Genomic DNA, 21,117 nt, shown 5'->3' on the forward strand with positions numbered 1-21,117 from the left:
CTACAAATTTGAGTTTACCGTAATCTTATTGATACTTTTATCCTTTTCTGTAAATGTATCATGATAAATTACCACCGAGTGGGTCGCCTGTGTGAGTGGGGATGGTGTTGAGTTGAAGACCCTGGATCCGAGCTTTTCTCTCACTTGGTTGAGGGTTCCTCGTCATAAAAAAAAATCATGACAAATTATTGTCACCGATAGTTGTGACGCAAGTCAGGCTAATTTGGGGGTTTTCACGTCTAAAGACCGCTGCATGCAAAGCCCAATGACCTCTAAAATAGAAGTGAAAAAGCTAACCGGATCTAGATATGGCGGAAACTCTGGCCATCTTTATCCAAATCCAGACCCAATCAAGCAACACCTGCATATAGAGGATTCGGGCAATCGCCACACTCGAACCCAATATTTTCATGAGAAGTATTTCATACCCTCAACATACGTAGAAAAACAGCGGCGTACACCGTATAGCTACTTATGGCAACAAAACCCTGCCAAAACCCCAAACCAAGCCCTGCTTTAGGTGGAGACCCAGAATTTCTCTTCGCCTCTCTCTCTCTCTAGGCGGAGACCAAAAGCTCGGCTCCTTTGTGGGAAGGTAGGCTGCGCCACCACCGGCCCGCTCCTTCCTTCCCCACATGCATTTCGTTGCCTCACAAAGAGGGCATAAACCCTTCCTCACCTGAAACAGCTCCCGATCCCCCCTTCCTCTCCACCACCCTCCGGATATAGCCGAGCCATGGGTTCATCTGTCAGCCACGCCGCGGCCGCTCCCGCTCCCGCAATGCCGGCCGGGCTCACGCCTCCTCCCCCCTCCTCCCCTCCCGCAGGCACCAAGGAAGGCGACAACAAGGGCGAGCAGAAGGTGGACTGGCTCAACCTCCCCTGTCCCGTTCCGTTCGAAGAGATCCAGAGAGAAGTTTTGAGTAAGCGATTCCTTTTTGTTTTCCTGTTGTTCTGCAGTTTTTTGGTTTAATTGAAGGAACGGATTTCTTTAGTTTGATCGTGTTACTGACCATGATACGTTGTCGTTTTGGGTTTTCATCGGAGTACGTTGTGTTTTCTCTTGGAGTTGGTGACTAGAACGTGTGCTGTTATCGAGTTTCTAACCATCATTTTTCTGTTTTTGGGTTGAGATCTGCACACCAGCTTAAAATCGTCCAATTCTTTCTAACAAAACTTCTACCCCTAGCACGCGAAAAGTAGCCGTGAGGGTCTGCGGGAAGACCTGACAGCTTCATTTTGTTCACACTATTGGTTAGAATCTATCGATTTATAATGTATAAGTAGACTGAACGCTTTGTGGTATGTGTTGGGGGTGTTAGCTGTGTAATCGTTTCAAGAATGCATAATATCTGGGTAGCATAGATCACGGTGGTGTAACTCTGTGAATGCTATTCATGAAAAAGGCGAACTGATGTAGAGAGTCCTTCGATCTCTCATTGTTCTCAGCACTTTCCTGCTTGACATACCGCAATCTCCATGTGGAGCCTCGGAAGCCTGCGTTAGTACCAAAATAGGTTCCTCATTGGCCTTTCCTTGCAACAGCTATTGTCAATGCAAGAAATGCGCATGCCCATGCTGATGTCCACGCCTAAATACACTTCTTCCATCTTGGCCATCATTACCATGAGACCCTCTAAATGCAAGACAGTATATCGTGTATTACAGAATCGTGCATGCACGTATAGTGTGTGGGTGGGAGGTGGGTCATTTGTTTTGCGAACAAATAAACGACTTAATAAAATTTGCCTGATTCAGAAGCAAACAGTAAAACTGTGTAGGTGAATATATAACCTGCAGAAAAGTGTGCTAAGCCAGCTAATCTTGCTTATACAATGGAAAGAGCCACCATTTTACCCCTCCAGCAAATCAAATTAGCCAAAGGTGTGTTTTCATGAGTTTAAGGTTGCACATTACGAAGATATATAGAAGAATAGAGATATAGGTTAGTGTTGAAGAAATTGACATGTCGCCCCATTAAGAAGAGAGACTTGTATGGGTAAGCATAGTGGATCTACATTATTATAGATCTATTAGGGAACCGGCCAACTGGAGTCTCTCCATGCAATTCAGCTTGTGCAAACACATTCACTATGTGTTTGGTGTGGATATGGAGGTAAAGCATGCTGGAAGACTCATGACTGACAATTCTTGCATTCACTTCTGACAAAAATTGTCCACATCTATGGTGAAAAAAGGCACAAAATTATAGGGGATTTGCATGATTAATTGTCACTGGTAATAGCTGGTATGGTTGGGATTTGAGAATGCAGACACAAAGAGTACTGTTCATTTCTGCATAGGGAAAATTGGCATCTGACATGATAAAATCGCAAGAGTGTCTAGTACCCTATGTCACATGGGTGCGGGTGCGATACGGGTGCGGCACAATTTCAAAAACTTTGGACACGGGGACTCGGCTATATATATATATATATATATATATATATAAGACTCAGTCAAAGTTGTGCCCATTAGGGGACAGGTGATGAGTTGTGAAGCCTGATTCAGGTTTTTTATTCCTTACAGGAGGGGGGGGGGGTGTTCCCCGGCGCGGGTCCCGCTGCACGGTCAGTGGGCAGGGGGTTATACGGGGGCAGCGCGCCCCCCCACCCCCCAAGTATTTTTTTTTTAATTTTTCTGTAGCCCAATTTTTTTTTTTTTAAAAAAAAAAATTCAAAAAATGAACCAAAATGACCCTGGGTGCGTTGACCACACCCAGGGTCGGGTTGACCGAGTCCGAGTCGCACCCGTGTCGACGCGGGTGAGTCGACCTTGGAGCCGAGTCCGTTTTTTGGATTTTTTTTAAAACAAAAAAAAGCTGTTTTTTTTCTTATGTTACATGTCTTCAGATGCTTCAAGCACCCTAATTAATCAAAACTTGAAATTCTTATTTGAAGACACCTAATGATGTTTTGTTACGTTTTCCTTCATTTATATTACTACTAGCATTGCCTATTTGATGTGTGATCTTGAGAATTGTATGAGGAGGTACCTATTCTGAGTTTCCTATCATAAGCAGATTTCAGTAAGTAGGTCTTTTTTGGAGCCTTTATTGCTTTGAAGTCTGAAGTGCATTGTTGATAGGTTGGAACTTTTGATTGATATAGATGTTATTATTTTGCATATTGCAGTGTCCTTGAAGCCAGAACTTTTTGAGGGCTTGCGTTTTGATTTTACTAAACCTCTGAACCAGAAATTCTCTCTCAGCCACAGGTGTCTTCATTAACTAAGAATTGCTTCCAAAGTCCAATTATGCGTAATATCTCTATTTCATCTGTTCTTTTTTAAGTTTCTTCCATAAATTTAGTTCATAACTGCCCGTGCATTAATTTTCTAGTGTTTATATGGGTTCCATGGAGGTTCCTTCTCAATCAACAGACACCATCAAGGTTCCTACTGCTCATTATGAGTTTGGGGCTAATTTTCTGGACCCTAAGGTGGGTGATCATACCTGTGGTATGATAGATATACAAAATGATAGTCATTCATAAACATGAATTTGAAATTCTGCAGTTGATGCTTGTCGGGAGGATATTAACTGATGGAAGGCTTAATGCTAGAGTCAAGTGTGATTTGACAAATAATCTTACTCTCAAAATCAATGCCCAGGTAACCTACTGTTTCCTTGATAAATAAAGCACGTTAATGTTTTTATTCTTCACTCAATTATGAATATCTATGTATTTTTTTTATCTGATGGGAGATATTCTGCCTAATTTGAAACATAGAGCTGATCTTTGTATTTACTTTTTTCTTTTCTTTTAATGCATTCTTGTGCAGCTGACACAAGAGCCACATTTCTCTCAAGGCATGTTCAACTTTGACTACAAGGTAAGTCTCTTCCAAGTGCTGTGCTAGCATCCCTTGAAAGCCATTGTCTAGTGGATAATATTTTTGTTGGATTCTCCTTTTCCCTTGGCTTAAGGAAAAGGAGAAAGATACTGAGATTTGTTTTAAAAGTTCAAGACTTGGAAAGTTTTGTGTTCTCTGAGTCCACATTCCAAGTTATTTCATTAACTGTGGCTGGGCTAACACTTTGAGTTTTAATCTGTCAAGGAAGTGGACTTATGGCTTAGGGCCTTTAGGCTGTTGGTGGACCTTCTCTTAGTCAGTCTTGTGGACAAAAATGTTTATCCAATTTATTCATGTTGAGTTTTCTACATATTACAGTAACACATGGCCTCACAAGCACTTATCTCACATTGTCTGCTGCACACGGTTGATATTCCTCTGCTGTGCATGGATTGTAACAACTTTGCGCTCACAAGGCCACTGTTGAAACCTAGCAGAGACTGTTTTCCTGCTGTCCATTGCATATCTTCTCTTGAATGGGGAGATCCCCAAATTCTTTCTGAGTAATTGCTGTCTGCTCTTAGATAGTCATATGGGAATTACAGTTATTTTCTTTTCCTATGTACAGGGTAAAGATTTCAGGTCTCAGTTTCAGTTTGGGAACAATGCATTTTATGGTGCCAATTATATCCAGGTAGTAAATTTGGAATTCTACTTTTGCATATTTTCATTTTTTTATAAATTGCAAAGAATTGACATTTTACTAATATTACTCAGCTGTAATGTTATGTGCTTGAGTTTGCCAACATAGTGTTTTCTAATAAATACTGACAGTCTGGCCTTCCTGATGGATATCAGAGCCAAAATATATCTAAATATATCTTTTCACACTCCGTTTAATACCTGGCCACCTGGCAAGTTTATGATCAGTTTAAAAAGCAAAGTACTTCTTCATGGAACAGAAAAATTGTCAGGTCAAGGAGCACCCTTACAATCCCGCCTAGAAACATATCTTATAATCACTTGATCCAGATCAATGTAGGTGCTAAATCAATTTCTTTCAAAAGAAAAAAATTGCAGAGGCTTTGAAGAAAATGAAATTAAGAAGGGCAGTTGGCCCAGATGATATACTTATCGAGGTTTGGAAATGCTTGGGTGAGAAAGGTTTAGAATGGTTGACAAATCTTTTTAACAAGATTTTAGAGACAAATAAGATGCCTAATGAGTGGATGTAGAGTACTTTGGTGCCTCTATATAAGAATAAGGATGAGATACAAGATTGCACAAACTATCGTGGTATAAAACTCATGAGTCATACTATGAAACTTTGGGAGAGGGTGATTGAGTATAGGTTGAGGAAGGTTGTCATGATATCGGAGATTCAATTTGGTTTTATGCCTGAAAAATCAACTATGGAAGCTATACATCTTCTTAGACAACTTATTGAGAGATATAGAGAGAGGAACACAAATTTGCATATGGTTTTTATTGATTTGGAGAAGGCATATGATAGAGTACCTAGGGATGTTCTCTGGTGGACAATGATGAAGAAAGGTGTTTCTCTCAAGTACATTAGTATAATTAAAGATATGTACGAAGGAGTAGTAACCAATGTCCACACTTGTGGAGGGGTGACAACCAATTTTCCTATAACGGTTGAGTTACATCAAGGATATGCATTAAGCCCTTTCCTATTTGCTATAGTGATGGATGAACTTACGAGATCAATTAAAGAAAATGTGTCATGGTGTATGTTTGCTGATGATATTGTTTTGATTGATGAGTCTAGAGCCGGGGTTAATGCTAAGTTAAAATTATGAAGACAGACATTGGAATCTAGAGGTTTTAAGTTGAGTAAGAGTAAGACAAAATATATGGAATGTCGGTTTAGTAAACAACGAAGTAGTGAGGGGAGTGTAGTGAAGCTTGGTGAGCAAGAAATACCGGTGGATGACTGTTTCAAATATTTGGGATTTATCATTCAAAAGTATGGAGAAATTGATGGAGATGTAAATCATGGGATAAAGGTTGGCTGGATGAAATGGAAAAGTGCAACTGGAGTGTTGTGCGATCGTAGAATGCCATTATGGTTGAAGGGAAAGTTTTATAGGACGACTATTAGGCCTGCTTTACTATATGGTACGGAATGTTGGGCTGCCAAGAGACATCATATTAAAAAAATGAGTGTAGCTGAGATGCGTATGCTTAGATGGATGTGTGGAAATACAATAAAAGATAAGATTCAAAATGAGGAGATACATAAGTAGGTAGGCGTTGCATCCATTGAAAATAAGATGAGAGAGAATCGTTTACGGTGGTTTGGACATATTCGGCGAAGGCCTAATGATGCTCCAGTTAGAAGGATGGACAAATGGGAAAATATATTAGTTAAAAGAGGTCGGGGTAGGCCTAAGAAGACTTGGATGGAGATGATAGGAAAGGATATGAATGCTTTGAACCTCACCGAGGACATGGCATTGGATAGAAATGATTGGAGGAGAAGGATTCATGTGGAAGACCCGGAATGTTTTTCTTTTTTGGTTCATATCGCCGACCCCAATTGTTTTGGGATGAAGGCGTAGTTGTTGTTGTTGTATGTCCTGTAGGTCCAATGTACTTTTAAATGGCAATGCTGGTGTTATCTACTAGTCATAAGTACGAATATGATGATACTGCAACATACTTAGCTATACTGCAATGTTTTTCTCCTTGCTTCACCTTTGGTTGGTTATTAAATTTTCTTTATGGGTGCTTGCTTGATCTGAATTTTATTACTTTTTGTTGTTTTCTCCAAGTTGATTGGTTTGTCTCAAGGGAAATACAGATAATGATTATGATACATTTTTTTTCGCATGCTATGCTGGACATTGTCTGGTTTTGTCTCTGATATTCCATTATCATTTATGTTTTGGGGTGGGGATCTAGCAGCATCTAAGGGTTATATTCTCTTCCTTCTGACAATGTCTCCACGTTATTAGGTCACGAGAACACAATGAGGAATGATCTTTGACTGAACTCCTTCCATGACTCCATGCTCGTGCATCCCATCTATGTTATAGTGTCATGTGACCTAAAGTTAGGTTTTCAGCCATTCTAGATATGGAGAGTGCTTCCAACAGATGATTATATAAAACCACATTACAGGGATTATTTATTGATTGATTATTTGCAATAGCCAAACTGGGGATGTTCCCTGGTGGGATTTGAACTCAAGGCCACAGGTAGAGACTTAAGACTGTGTGGCCCAGCTGTCTTACACCACTACTGTGGCACACTTTCATATATTATTCAAATATTTTCTTTGTCAAAATTATATATAGGCATTCATTTGATGGTCCATTTTGGTTTTGCATGAGTACAGACCGTATCATATATCCAATGAGATCAATGTCTTTGTGTCTGTTAATCCACATGTTAAGATACACATATCATTCTTGTGCTTGAGAATTAGGGATTGGTGATAAATCCTTTTATAGTGCTAAGAAACATTTAAAGCATGAGACTGCATACATATGACTACGTGAAGGGTGTTTTTTTGGTGCACAAAGTGAATAATTTATCTTGGAATCATAACCATATTTGTGTCTCTTGATTTATTGTGTATGTATTTCCTGTTCTCATCATGGGTATAATTGAAAAGATAGCCACAAAACTTGTTCTTGGTGAGGTTTCTCTTGGGAGATTCTAATAGTAAAATGAACAAAAATCAGGATAAAATACATAATTGAAATATATAAAATAAGTTTTTATAAGAATATCCTGAAAATTATTTTATAACCAATATTTTTAGATCATCATGATATTTTCCCTTTAATATTGGCTGAGAACATTTCCTTCTAAATATCCTTGCCTCATATGAAAGGTTTGAGCAGCTGTGATACTTTACTGGAAACAAAAATGGACAGGAAGAATGAGAAGTTGCCACAGTGTATGGAATTGTTTCATGCCAACAAATTGTACCATCAATTTTGAGCAAATGACTTCACATAAATGGTGTGATTTCATTGTAATATCCAGATCCTATTCACTTTATTTATCAAGATTTTTGTGGAAAATTTCTGCAGTAAAAAGCAAAACTAAGAAGGCATTTGATAAAAAATGAATTTCTGGTGAATGTATTATTACCATTGAAATAATATTATGTTTTGTTAAAGCAAGTCTAGAAACTTGATGAATTGAAAAGTACATGGCATGCGGTGACTATGATCTACTGGTTGACAGTTTGTCTGATTCAGCTCTTGTTAAAATGTAAAACATAGATATATATATATATATAATATTTATATTATTATTATATATATATTTTCCGTATTTTTTCTGTATTTATTTTTGTATTTTTTAGTGTCTAGTTCGAACTAGACTAACCTTATCTAGTTAAGTTCCACTTGAAACTTAACTAGAAAGGTAACCATTGGAATGGTCCAATGGTTACATTTCTAACCGTTGGACCATTCCAATGGCTACAAGGAGAGCTCCTTAAGAGCTCTCCTCTTCTTCCCTTTTTCAAACTTGTATATATAGGGGTGCAGTCCCTCTTGTAAAATAGTTTGAATGCTTCTTAAGCATTTGATGTTTTTCATATCAATAAAAGAATATTTTATTTCTTTTGTTTCCCATTATACCCTTTTTTAAGGGTTATGCTTTAGTGTCTTTTTAGACACCTTTTCGTGCGGATCTAAGTTCGTGTTTGGAAGATCCTCATTTCATTTCATGGTATCAGAGCAAGGTTCATCCTACATCGTGAGAATTTCTTGCCTCGTTTTCCGTGCCAACCTTACAAAGGTGTTTTATCACCTTGGTTGGGTTCTTTGAAGCCCCTTTTTGAAGGAAGGAGAAAAGAGGAAGGCCATAGAGAAGGAGTACTCTATTACATGGATTTTTTAGAAATGCTGAAGAATGCGTTTTGCTATAACGTTTAGAAAATTGAGTTGGAATTGTGGCATAAAAGACTTGGTCATCCATATATAGCCAAAATCCAACATTTTCAAATCTAAGAAAATTTTGTAACTCTGAATCATTTGATTGTAAAGATTGTATTCTTGGCAAAATGAAAAGATTACCATTTCAGAACATAACTTTTATCTCTTCAAGACCACTTGAATTAGTACACTCGGATGTTTGGGGTCCTGCACCAATAATTTCTAAAGGAGGACTTGCTTATTACGTTATTTTTGTCGATGATTTTCCTCGACATACGTGGATTTACTTTCTTAAACATAAGTCTGAAGTATTTTCATACTTTCAAACATTTCATAATATGGTTAAAAATAAGTTTCAAAATGATATTACTATTTTTGTACAAATTCAAGGGAATAATTTTTATCCACAAATTTTAAAAATTATCTTAATTTGCATGGCATCACACATTAAAGGTCTTGTCCATACACACCTCAACAAAATGGGCTGGCAGAACGCAAACATCGCCATATTACGGAAACCACTAGGACTTTATTAATAGCAAATCAAGTCCCAAAAGTTTTTTGGGCAGAAGCTGCCTTAACTGCCACCTATCTGATTAATAGGATGCCATCATCTTCTTTGCAAAATATAACTCCCATTGAAAAACTTATGAATGTTTATCCAGATTACTCTAGATTGAGAATATTTGGATGCAAGGGTTTCATTTTCACCGACAAAAATGATAAACTTTCTCCTCGTGCGATTCCTTGTGCCTTTTTAGGATATGCTGAAAATAAAAAAGGTTATAGGTGTTTTGACCTAAAAAATAATAGATTATGTGTTTAGAAATGTTTCCTTTCTCGAAAAAGAGAGCTTTTTTTTATTTTGAAAAAACAAAGGAAATCACTGAGTACTCTTTTTTGTTAGATCTGACATCAAAATCTAATGAATATGATCTTGACTATAACTTTGATACTGATCAAGGAATTATTGATCATGATCATAATGTTTATAATGAAGAAGTTCATAGAGACATTAGTATACAAATTTTCAGGCGACGAGAGCCTAATCTTTTATGTGCACTTGAAAGATATTCTGACATTCCAACTAGACGGTCATCTCGAGTCTCGAGGCCTCCCGGAAAGTTTGTGTCATACGAGTCCTTCTCACCTACGTATAGGGCTGTCATTGCATTAATTCACTCATACGAAGAACCATCTACATATCTTCAAGCAAAAAATGATGTCAAATGGATAGAAGCCATAAAAGCTGAATTAGATGTACTCGAAAAGGCTTTTACATGGACTATTCAAGATCTTCCTCCAAACAAGAAAACTATAGGATGTCGATGGGTTTATGAAATTAAAACTAAGAGTGATGGTACCCTTGAAAGATATAAAGCCCGATTACTAGCCAAAAGGTATGCCTAAGAATATGACATTGATTATGAAGAAACCTTTGCCCTGTGGCTCGTATGCCAACAGTTAGAACCTTAATTGCCTTAGCCTCTATCAAGAAATGGTCCATCTTCCAAATGGATGTCAAAAATGCATTTCTAAATGGAAAGCTAGTTGAAGAAGTATACATGAAACTCCCTCTAGGTCTCAGTATTCCTATGCGTAGAGTCCTTCGCTTGGATAAAACCCTTTATTTAAACAAGCACCAAAAGCTTGGTATGATAGGTTTAGTCGAGTTATGATTGATATTGGTTTTCAATTTTGTTTAACTGACACTGTTTTGTTTATTAATAATACTGATGCAGGAATCATTGTGCTTTTTCTCTACGTGGATGATATGATCATCACCGAAAGCGATAAACAGGGAGTTGAAACGATCAAAACACTTCTTAAATCTCATTTTGAAATGACTGATTTAGGCTTATTGAGATATTTTTGGGCATTGAAGTAGCCTATTCTCCTAGAGGATATTTATTGCAAGGTCTGGTATTACTGATGACAAGAGAGTAGACACTCCAGAAGTTGTAAATGTTAAAATGAAGATTGATGATGGAGAACTTCTTGCATATCCTACCCCTTACAGACAACTTATCAGGACACTTTCCTATCTATCCATTACCAGACCAGATATAGTACATGCTGTTTACACAGCAAGCCAGTTTCAACATGCTCTCACCTCTGTTCATATGTGAGCAGTCATGCATATTATCAGATACATCCAGTCCTCTCTTTCACGGGGACTTTTCTTGTCTTACTCCTCCTCTTTTGATTTAATTGTATATACTGATGCTGATTGGGGAGGTGATCCCAATAACAGACACTCAACCACTGGTTTTTGTGTTTTCTTAGGTGAATCATTAATCTCGTGGAGGTGCAAAAAGCAAAAGGTCTTTCTATCATCCACCGAAGCTGAATACAGAACCATGACAACCATGACCATGGAAGTAGTTTGGCTCCGGCGTCTGCTTGCTGACATGAGAGCCGAAGCAACAAAAGCTTCACAAATGTGTTGTGACAACAAAAGTGCGATTTACATTGCAAGTAACAGAACATTCCACGAATACACCAAACACATCGAAATGGATTGTCACTACGTCAGAGAAGAATATCTACATGAAACAATTGATCTGCCATATGTTACTTCAAAATATCAGCTAGCAAATTTCTTTATAAAGCCTCTCGCTGCTCCTCGTTTTCACTTCCTCTTAGACAAACTTTCGCTCATTGTACCGTAAGTCTGAGGGGGAGTGTTAAAATGTAAAACATATATATATAATAATAATATTTATATTATTATATATATATATATATATATATTTCTGCATTTTTATTTTATTTTTTTGTATTTATTTTTGTATTTTTAGTGTCTAGTTCTAATAGAACTAGACTAACCTTATCTAGTTAAGTTTCACTTTGAACTTAACTAGAAAGGTAACCATTGGAATGGTCCAATGGTTACATTTCTAACCGTTGGACCATTCCAATGGCTACAAGGAGAGCTCCTTAAGAGCTCTCCTCTTCTTCCCTTTTTCAAACTTGTATATATAGGGGTGCAGTCCCTCTTGTAAAATAGTTCCAATGCTTCGTAAGCATTTGATGTTTTTCACATCAATAAAAGAATATTTTATTTCTTTTGTTTTCCATTATACCCTTTTTTAAGGGTTATGCTTTAGTGTCTTTTTAGACACCTTCTCGTGCGGATCTAAGTTCGTGTTTGGAAGATTCTCATTTCATTTCAGCTCTCATACATTATCCTTGCATGGTAAGGTGAGTAATTGTATGAATTAAGTGATTTCATGCCGCATTGAATCAACATCTAATAGTGTTTTTTATTCATAGAGAATGACCAAGATGCCATATACATAATACTCATTGTTAAATATGCTGATGCCTACTGGTCCGAGATAAATTTTGTAATTCAAGAACTATCTTGAATTGGTGAAAAGGATCAGGAAACAGAACAAGACTGACTGTGACATGCATAACTGCTGAAACTTTTGGTTGAGAATTCTTGTTTCTTTCTCAAGTGATGGTTGTGTTCCTGAGAGATATATTATGATAAGAAAACTGCTGCTAAGTTGCCAAGCATACTTTTGCGACTGAATGAAGTAAATAGAACATTTTGTTCATAAAGGTAGCAAAAGAAGAAAATATGCCTGATTCTGTTGGACTAAGATTTGGTGTAGGATATCATTATCCAATGGCTGGTTTTGTTGAGAAGAAGCCTAGGTGCTGGTTGTTTGATCAGAGGTTTATTAAGGGAGGGGCTGCATACTTTACGTCCTCATATGCATATTAAGCAAATGCTTAAGGAGTATTGCATTTATTGCATATCACTTGATTAAGATGTATCATTAGGTTCCCTGTAAAGGACTATAATCATTTGGTTACATGTTGTCATGTAAGTTATTACTTATTATTGAATGTGCTTTTGTATGCTCTTTTGTTAAGACTTGAGAGCCTAAACAATGAGTTGATGACAGTGCTGTCACAGTGGAAAGCAACATTCTTGATTTTGGATCCTAGAAAAGTTTAAAGGTTGGGGTGCACTATCACAATGGATGCTGCTTTATATGTTTGCTGTAGCCCGTTTTTCTATAGAAACTGCACTTTTTAGAGCAGAACACCTCTTCTCAAAGTTGTCACTTGTTGGATAGAGATCATTGACTTCCAGTCCTTGTATGAATTGTCAAGAATGCTTGTCTCAGTTTGTCTTAGTCAAGTAAGCTGCTTATTGAATCTTAAAAGACTTGAAATGAAGTTAAGGACGGATTCAGACATAACTCCACACGATTGTTAACGTTCTCCTGAATACATTTCACTGCTGAATGCTCACAGTATGTTTTATTTTCTAAAGGTCTGTAAAACTTCGCTATAGTTCTTGCAGTTTCATGCTTTGAGCTGAGAACAGCGGTATATGATTGTGGCCTGTTATCTTGGTTGCCTTTATAAATATCTTCTAGAGAAGTTCTTGCAGGCATGTATATTGAACAAATATTCCATGTTATCTTGCATTTTATACTTTTTGTATTTGTAACCAAGTTTTACCTTAAAGTTCAAGTGCAGATAAATTGATTGAGTGGATACAAGAATTTGATATCTATGATGTTATCGGTTGTTATGACTCCTTTGGTGCATACGTTTTATATCAATCTGTGTGCCTCATCAGCTGATATTTTCATGCTATTCAAGTCAACAATGTTGATCCTCTTATTTTTTTCCCTTGCTGTTTTAGTACTATCATACTGCGCACCATGTAATGCGAGCTCAATAATGTCTTGCTTGTTAATCCTTTTAGTTTAGGCAATATAGGAAAATGATAAACTTATTTCTCTAATGTGTTGTATTGTCAATAGCTGGAGTGATTTTCTTTGTAGTTGTAGAGTCCACTTTTGTTGTTTTTATTCTTTTCTCATCAACCATTAACGTTTTATTTGATAGAGTGTCTCACCGCATTTGGCTCTTGGTGGCGAAGTTTTTTGGCTTGGTCACCAGAGGAAATCTGGTATTGGTTTTGCTGCCCGGTATAACACAGATAAAATGGTACACTATTTTTCCTCCCTTTCTTGAATTATTCTACATGCTTCTTTGATGTTTGACATTTTAAGTTTTAGTTTCCCTTGGTATTCTGCCTACTTGATTTATGAGAACATGAATAAGTTAAGGTTGCCAAATATGAATGTAAGAAACATAAAGGCCATGTACAGGTGTTGTTTTCAGTTTGGGAAATAGTGTTGAGCTTTGACAGGTCTAAAGGTTGAGGAGGCTGCAACATATAGCCATGCTGTTGATTCTGATCATTTTAATTTTTTTTATAATTTTATATCACTATTATCAGGTGGTCATTATTTTTCATAAAGAGAAGAGTTAGTTCATGATGTTGTATTTAGAAAACCTTGCTGCTGACATGTCACATTGATGAAGAGATGGCAACGTGGGTAAGCTTTGTCAACTAAGATAAGGGACACACACACACATAAAATATAGTGTGTGCGAGCCTACATTGAAGATTCTTAATCTAAAGCAATAAAACATGGATGTCATCTTAACTGCAAATTCTTGAACATCAGCCAATTTAAAAATTGTAATCCATGAAATCAATGATAAATATGAAAAGAAAAACAGGTCACTACAAAGTAAATGATTAAGATGGTAAAAGAGAGATGAATTTAAGGACACATTGTTGTCTATCTTTAACATAGGATTGACTATGATTATGAGATGTCATGGCATGACTGCTATCATGTCTGGAGTTATATTTTCTTGACAAGACACACATGCTAAGTGAGTGTGTTGACATAGCTGCTGACTGGACTGCTAAGATTCAACACACCTGTTTCCTATCTGTGTTTTGGATGGACGAGATGCCTCATTGGCAAGGTCTCATTTTATGGATAACTATTGCTTGCCTCTTTATGTGCAAACAAATTTAACATTTTGAAAATGTGATTGCAAAAGGTCACAAATGTTACTGAGAAATTAAAATAACAGGGATGACCTAGTGGAAGAAAAGGGGAGTATCTCTTGTTATTGATATGCTAAAAGTTATGTCACATAGGTGCGGGTGTGGTTACGGGTGCGGTGACGGCGATGCGACACTTTAAAAAACTTGGGTGCGGGAAGGGTATATGTGTGTGTGTGTGTGTGTGTGTATATATATATATATATATATATATATATATATATATATATATATAACAGTTTTAAGTTAACACTAATGAAATAAAAACAATTATTATGTCATCGATTCATCATGCATAAATTCACCATTTTTGTTCTTAAAACTACAACAACAACTACGCCTTCATTTTTGTTCTTAAAACTAAAAAATTAAAAATTTTATTAAAATAAAATTCATAAAAAAAAACTGGCTGAACTTAGAACCCAACCCAAGCTTGGGTTCGGTTCTGCTGAAACCCAGGCATGGGTTCACTAGAGCCGAACCCAGGCTCGGGTCAAGTAGAACCAACCCAAGCCTTAGTTCACCAGTTCGGCCATTGCACCAACGAGGGGAGGAGGAAGGAGAAGGAAGAAGAAAAAGGAGGAGAAAAAGAAGAAGAAAGAGAGGAGGAGGAACAGAGAGAGAGACTTACCGTTGCCGCCACCATCGCTAGAGGAGTCGGGGAGGGCAAGGAGGAGTCATGCCCTAAACCAGAGTTACTGGAAGCGCCATAGGGAGTGGGGAAGCACGCTTCCCCAAAGTGCGTTTCAAAAGCTTTCAAAATGTCCTGGGAAGCGCAAAAAAAAGGATAGCGCGCTTCTTCCTTTTTTTTCATTTTTTTTGTATTTTTATTTTTATTTTTTTCTCTTTTTTTGCTTCCCCCTCACTTCCTAGGTCGCTTCTGGTTCGCTTCCGAGATGATTCTTGGTTCACTTCTAAGTCGTCCCACGCTTTTTGCATCCTAAAATTTTGAAAGTGCCTCGCTTCCTCTTTTTGAATCGCTTCCCACTCCCACTTCCTCGACTGACAACTCTACCTTAAACACCCCCCTCCTTCCCCCCCCCCCCCCCCCCCCTCCCGATATTTTTTTTTAAAAGTGGACCAAAATGGAATCGGTCAAAGTTGTCCGAGTCCATTTTGGACACATATAACCCTGGGTCTGGGGTAACCGCACCGGGTCGCGTCGTGTCGACGCTGGCTCTTTGACAAGTCCCTGTGACAGGTTAAAAGTGTGCAATGAAGGATGATTTTGAATATTAATCTGCATTATAGTTCTTAAGCTACATGTATAACAATGGGTGCTAAAGGCTAATTATGTCAAAGCATACAGAGAGGCGCCACCATGTGCACTCTTATTTAACACAGATGTACCTTGACATACAAAAAGATGCATTGCACTTCTTTTTTCCTTTTTGAGTTCGGAGGGAGGGTTTGGTTTGAAGAACATCATGGACTATTGTTCCTCTCAAGAAAACAATAACATGGAGAATATGTTAAGGAAGGGTTCTGAGCAGACCTTGATGTGTGAAGTAAATTATTATACTAGAAATAAGAAGTGCTAGGTTGATAGCCCTTTATCAGTGAAATGGGGCATATGAATTGTGTGACTCAAGATGAATAGAAAAGTTTTGACTGGTCATATGATGTTTATTTGTCGATGCATAAGGAATCAGAGAATTAGAATTGAAACTTCACAGTTTAGGAACATCGGATATAATTTTTTTCCAGTGAAGCAGAGATGAGGAGCTAGAGTCCTGCAACACCAGCAAAGCCAGTTCTTATGATTCTGGTATTAGACTTGTCCTCTGTACTCTACCACACTTTATTTACCCCTTCTAGGGGTTTTTGGAGCTCAGATGGTCAAGTTGATTGCAATAGAAGGCAATGGTGGACTGATGATGATAAAACACTTGAGAAGCATGTCATCTCTGCTTGTGAAACCAAACATGTAAATTAAGCTGATAAAGTCTCTTTATATACTTGCAAATGTTTTCTGCAGGTTGCAACTGGTCTAGTTGCAAGTATTCTAATAATTGTTGTTTGGTGTGTTCATGCGTGTCATAGAATTAGTATGTCAATGAAAAATGGATTAACATGTGCAGGTTGCAACTGGGCAAATTGCAAGTACTGGGATAGTTGCTCTTAGCTACGTGCAGAAGTTATCAGAAAAGGTAATATTATTGTTAGAAAGTTGTTATCGGCTTAGAGATCCATCATAGTCTGGTCTGCCTGTTTGATTGCTTGATCACCGCACAGGTCTCTCTGGCTTCCGATTTCATGTACAATAACATGACAAGAGATGTAACTGCCAGTGTGGGCTATGATTACTTGCTACGACAGGTAGGCAGTCTTCTTTTTTAGTAGGCCTGAAATACAGAAGTTTTTTCCTGTACTTTTGTTCATTCAGTCTCTCTCTCTCTCTCTCTCCCCAGTGTTTTAAAACCCAGTGACTCGTCACTTGGATCATCCTTGAGTGACTCGTGACTCGGCTGGGTCAACTCAGTGACTCCGGGTCATGTTAACTTTATATTTTATAATATATATATATAACCTATATTTTATAGTATTTTACCAATATATTATATAATATTTATATTATATTTTATATAATATATGTAATTATATATAAAATATATTATATATGTATATATATGCATGACTTGCCAATGACGCGGCTGACTCTCCCATGACTCGGTCATTTTGTTAAAGCCGGGTCACACCTGGTTTTTGACCCGGTGACTGGGCGATCCGATCCGAGTCAACCCGGCGAGTTTTTAAACTTTGCTCTCTCCTGCACGCTCCCATCCACACACACATTATCGTTGGTCTTGTTATAGATTATCTACTAGAAAGACATGGCTACCTTTTGTCAAAGGCAGGAATTCTGGTTTGTCTTCTCTACCATGCCTTTCTGTGCGTGTGCTCTCTGTGACATTTTCTGAGAACAAAGATATGTTACTCAATTCAAGTCATTTATACATGGCCATTGAGCTCTTTTTCTGACCAAATTTCACCAGCCTAATTGGATGATCAGGTTTAGCCTTGCACCTAGTGAATTGAGTTATGCTAATGATCTTGGAATTTTCTGCCAAGATAATGTGCTAGCATAAAAATCTCATCAGCTTTCTGCCTGATCGTATACATGCAATGTTGGCCCCATTTAAGGTTTATGCCATGACATGTAACAGGGTAATATTACTTTATGCTTTACCATCTTGATAACGTGGAATTTATCTGCTCATTGTGTATCACAGTGTCGTCTAAGGGGGAAGCTCGACTCCAATGGCTGTGTTGCTGCCCTCTTAGAAGAGAGGTTGAACATGGGTGTTAATTTTATTCTCTCTGCAGAGGTGACCATTAATCGGTCCATTGTGTTTCATGCTATATTCCTTAATTGTTTCGTTGCTGCTGTCACTGAACTGAAATCGCTAATACCTTTTTTCTGCATCTTTCAGATTGATCATTGGAAGAAGGATTACAAATTTGGATTTGGTATGACGGTAGGAGAACTCTGATGAGCAGCGCAGAAGCTTCTCCATGCATTGAAACTAGATGATAATAGCAGTGGTTGTGTTCAATTTCTATTTTAACTGTTTTTTTATCTGCATTTTACAAGGCTGTTCATGTTTCTCTGGGTTGCTTGTGCTTTGCTGTCACATGCAGCTGGTTGGGTTTTCTGGGCAGCTATTCTTTTGTGTTGGAGGCCAGGAGCATGATTTTATTGTTTTCTGCTTTATTAAATTTTACAGGAATGCTTCTTCCTTTTGTTAGAATATTGTCATATAGTTGGAACAAAGAAGTACCTGCAGCAGCACAGATTTTACCTTTTGTTTCCAGGGAAACCGTGATCTGCGATCGAGGATCTTTTGTTGCACAAGCTGATATAGCAATCTGTCAAAGTAAAATAAGCAGTTAAGCACCATATTTTTCTCTTACGTTTGCATTATTAAAATTAGCATGTTCAAAGTGGCATCTTGTATGAATTCTAATGGTTCACATTCCAAAGATATGGTTGTGATGCTACGCATTGTTGGTAGCTATTTTAGGGCTGGTAAATGAGTGGAATGAGCCTGACTTGAGGTGCTCAAGCTTGGCTTGTTTTTGTGGCAAATCAACCCGAGCTTGAACTCATGACAAGTTGAGCTAAATGAGGGGCACAAAATGGCTTGCTTACAGAAGCATACTTTGTTTCAAATTTGAAAATAATAGGATTTGAACTCCAGACTTCTTGATCCTAGCTCCAGCTGATTCATTTACAGAAAAAATACATGGTCTCAAGCCTATCTAAAAAAATACATGGTCTCAAATCTGGAAGCAACAGAATCTGAGCTGCTAACCTATTGCTTGCAAGCCGAACACTGTTGTAAACTATATTAGTAAGAAATAAAATATATTATTACTTAACCAGCTTATCTGAGCTAAGATGAGCTCAATACCTATTTCACTTGTTGAGTTTGCTGATCTTTTTAGGAGCCGAGGGTGAGTTGAACCGCTCCTTTCCTTGCCCTGGCTATTTAGCTTTCAGGCCAGTCCTTTGTGGCTTATTTTGTACGACGGATGGATGGATAATTCTAATAGCTATTTGCTATGCCCTTAAGTTGGATGTTACGTTTGCAGATCTTTTAGGGGCTTTTTGATTCATGGGGCAATCCTGCATGGAGACACTGCGGTCTCAGTGCAGGTGTTGTCTGGCGTTTGATTTGCTTCCTGAACAGGATTCAAGGCCTCCTGCTCACTTATAACTGGGGGGCAGGGCTAGTAAACAAAGTTGGCTTGTCACAAACTAGTTTATGATCAGTTTGTATAGCTGCTGAGCTGAGCCATGAGCAGTTTGTTTAGCTTAAACGAGTTGAGCTTGAATGTGGTGTTTGGCTTGGCTCGGGTGCTGGTATATATATAGTAATGGGTAAGTGCGAAATGATAGGTGCTAAATGAGTTTTTCAGGGTTATTTTATTTTATTTTTAAATTCTGATTGCACAGATGTGATTTATATTCTTGATTTTATAGGAAACAGCTCTTGAAGTGTTTGATTCCGACACGGGTGGATTTTTATTAGGTTCGAAAAATCAATGGTCCAAAATTTTTATAAATTTTGAAGGCTCAAAATATCAATTTTTTTCATAAAAAACACAACACATTTATGGGGTAGAAATTGCAAAAAAATACCAAAAAAGCAAAAAAACTCATTTAGCACGTATCATTTGACACATCAATTTCCACCTAGCCATCTCTCTCTCTCTCTCTCTCTCTATATATATATATATATATATATAAATGCATTAGTAATGATAGGGTGCTCCGGCTATAACATATAAAACTCAATGGGTTATAATGTATCAAAATTTCTTGACTTAAAAAATCTTATTTTTAAGTCCAAAAAACATTATTCCTATCAAATAAACTATGTTGAATACATCTATAAGGTCTGATTGAGAAGATTATGATTTAAGTGTGTGGGAGTAGGTGCTCCGAGACCATGGTGCCATTACTCTTTATGTATAATATATATTTTAAGTATAAGACACACACACAAAGTCCAATAAAATGTCCATTTGGTAGGTTTGGAATGGTATTGCATCAGGGAGGTTTTCAAAAATCTATATATATTCCATGTGTAAATAACATTACATGAACCAACTTGTGTTCGGCTCGTATCAATGAGAGACGAGCCACTAAAAACAAATACAAGCCGAGCCCCAACATGACCTGTTCCGTTTGTTCAGCTCGTTTATCAGTCCTGCTGAGGGGGCACAATAGTTGCACATTGAGGGTTGCGACTCTGCGCGTCAAATCAAATGTGCCCTTATGAAAGATTAAGGACATGTTACTCGAAAAATTGCACCTGATCGAGTGCGTATGTATATTGGTATATCAAGTTGGGTTCGTCGTATTGCGTAGCCAACTTGTGTCAGCATGAAAAAGGGTAGATATCACGAGTCACTATGTGGGCTCACACAACTTTAGTTGTATTCCCACCAGTCTTTGAGCCATGCTCTATGGTTGTATGCCAACACCTTGGTTCGCTGCTTAATGGGCGCTTGTATGCTTCTACTTATCGATTAATTCTTCAAGGATATGAATAGAATACATTGCGTTCAACTTAGGATCATACGTGGATTGGGTAAACTGGGTTGATTCTTGACCGAGGTCAGGCACTTGACTGGGGTCTAAATGCAACTGAATCTCATTCAGCGACAAGTATATAAACTTTGTTTGATCTAGTTGAAAGCATGTTCAACCAGTGGTTTCAATTGAATCCAAGCAGATTAAGGGGAAATAGTCCTTTTTGGAAGAACGAGAATCGCTTGGAGAATAGCCATAGAAAGAAGGTTGGGTTCTCCCTAGGAACTCCATTAATATTTGATTCTCTTTAATAACATGTACTATTTATTCTATGGCGATCACAGTTGCACTACAAGTAATAAAATTCCATACATGAAAAACCTCATCAAAATGAGACGAGAATGGAAATTTTAATTATCCAACTGATGTTTCCACTACAGATCCCTGGCCGCATATATGAT

General features: G+C 37.7%; 1 protein-coding gene across 2 annotated transcripts; it reads left to right on the forward strand.

Moving 5' to 3' along the window:
* Positions 1-508: 508 nt before the first annotated feature.
* On the forward strand, positions 509-18,514 carry LOC149826939 (mitochondrial import receptor subunit TOM40-1-like). Of its 2 annotated transcripts, XM_090019059.1 has the most exons (12): positions 509-923; positions 3,135-3,216; positions 3,341-3,440; positions 3,517-3,612; positions 3,784-3,834; positions 4,424-4,489; positions 13,593-13,694; positions 16,695-16,763; positions 16,849-16,932; positions 17,847-17,942; positions 18,048-18,156; positions 18,342-18,514. In XM_090019059.1, the coding sequence occupies exons 1-11, from the start codon at positions 737-739 to the stop codon at positions 18,105-18,107; spliced, it is 993 nt and encodes a 330-aa protein (XP_089875185.1). In that variant the 5' UTR covers positions 509-736; the 3' UTR covers positions 18,108-18,156; positions 18,342-18,514. The 2 variants fall into 2 exon arrangements, with proteins under 2 accessions (XP_089875185.1, XP_089875184.1); XM_090019058.1 differs by having other exon boundaries at positions 18,048-18,514.
* Positions 18,515-21,117: the final 2,603 nt, after the last annotated feature.

The sequence above is a fragment of the Nuphar pumila genome, chromosome 10, assembly GCF_984573655.1.
Source record: "Nuphar pumila chromosome 10, dmNupPumi1.hap1.1, whole genome shotgun sequence".
In the NCBI taxonomy this organism is placed as follows: Eukaryota; Viridiplantae; Streptophyta; class Magnoliopsida; order Nymphaeales; family Nymphaeaceae; genus Nuphar; species Nuphar pumila.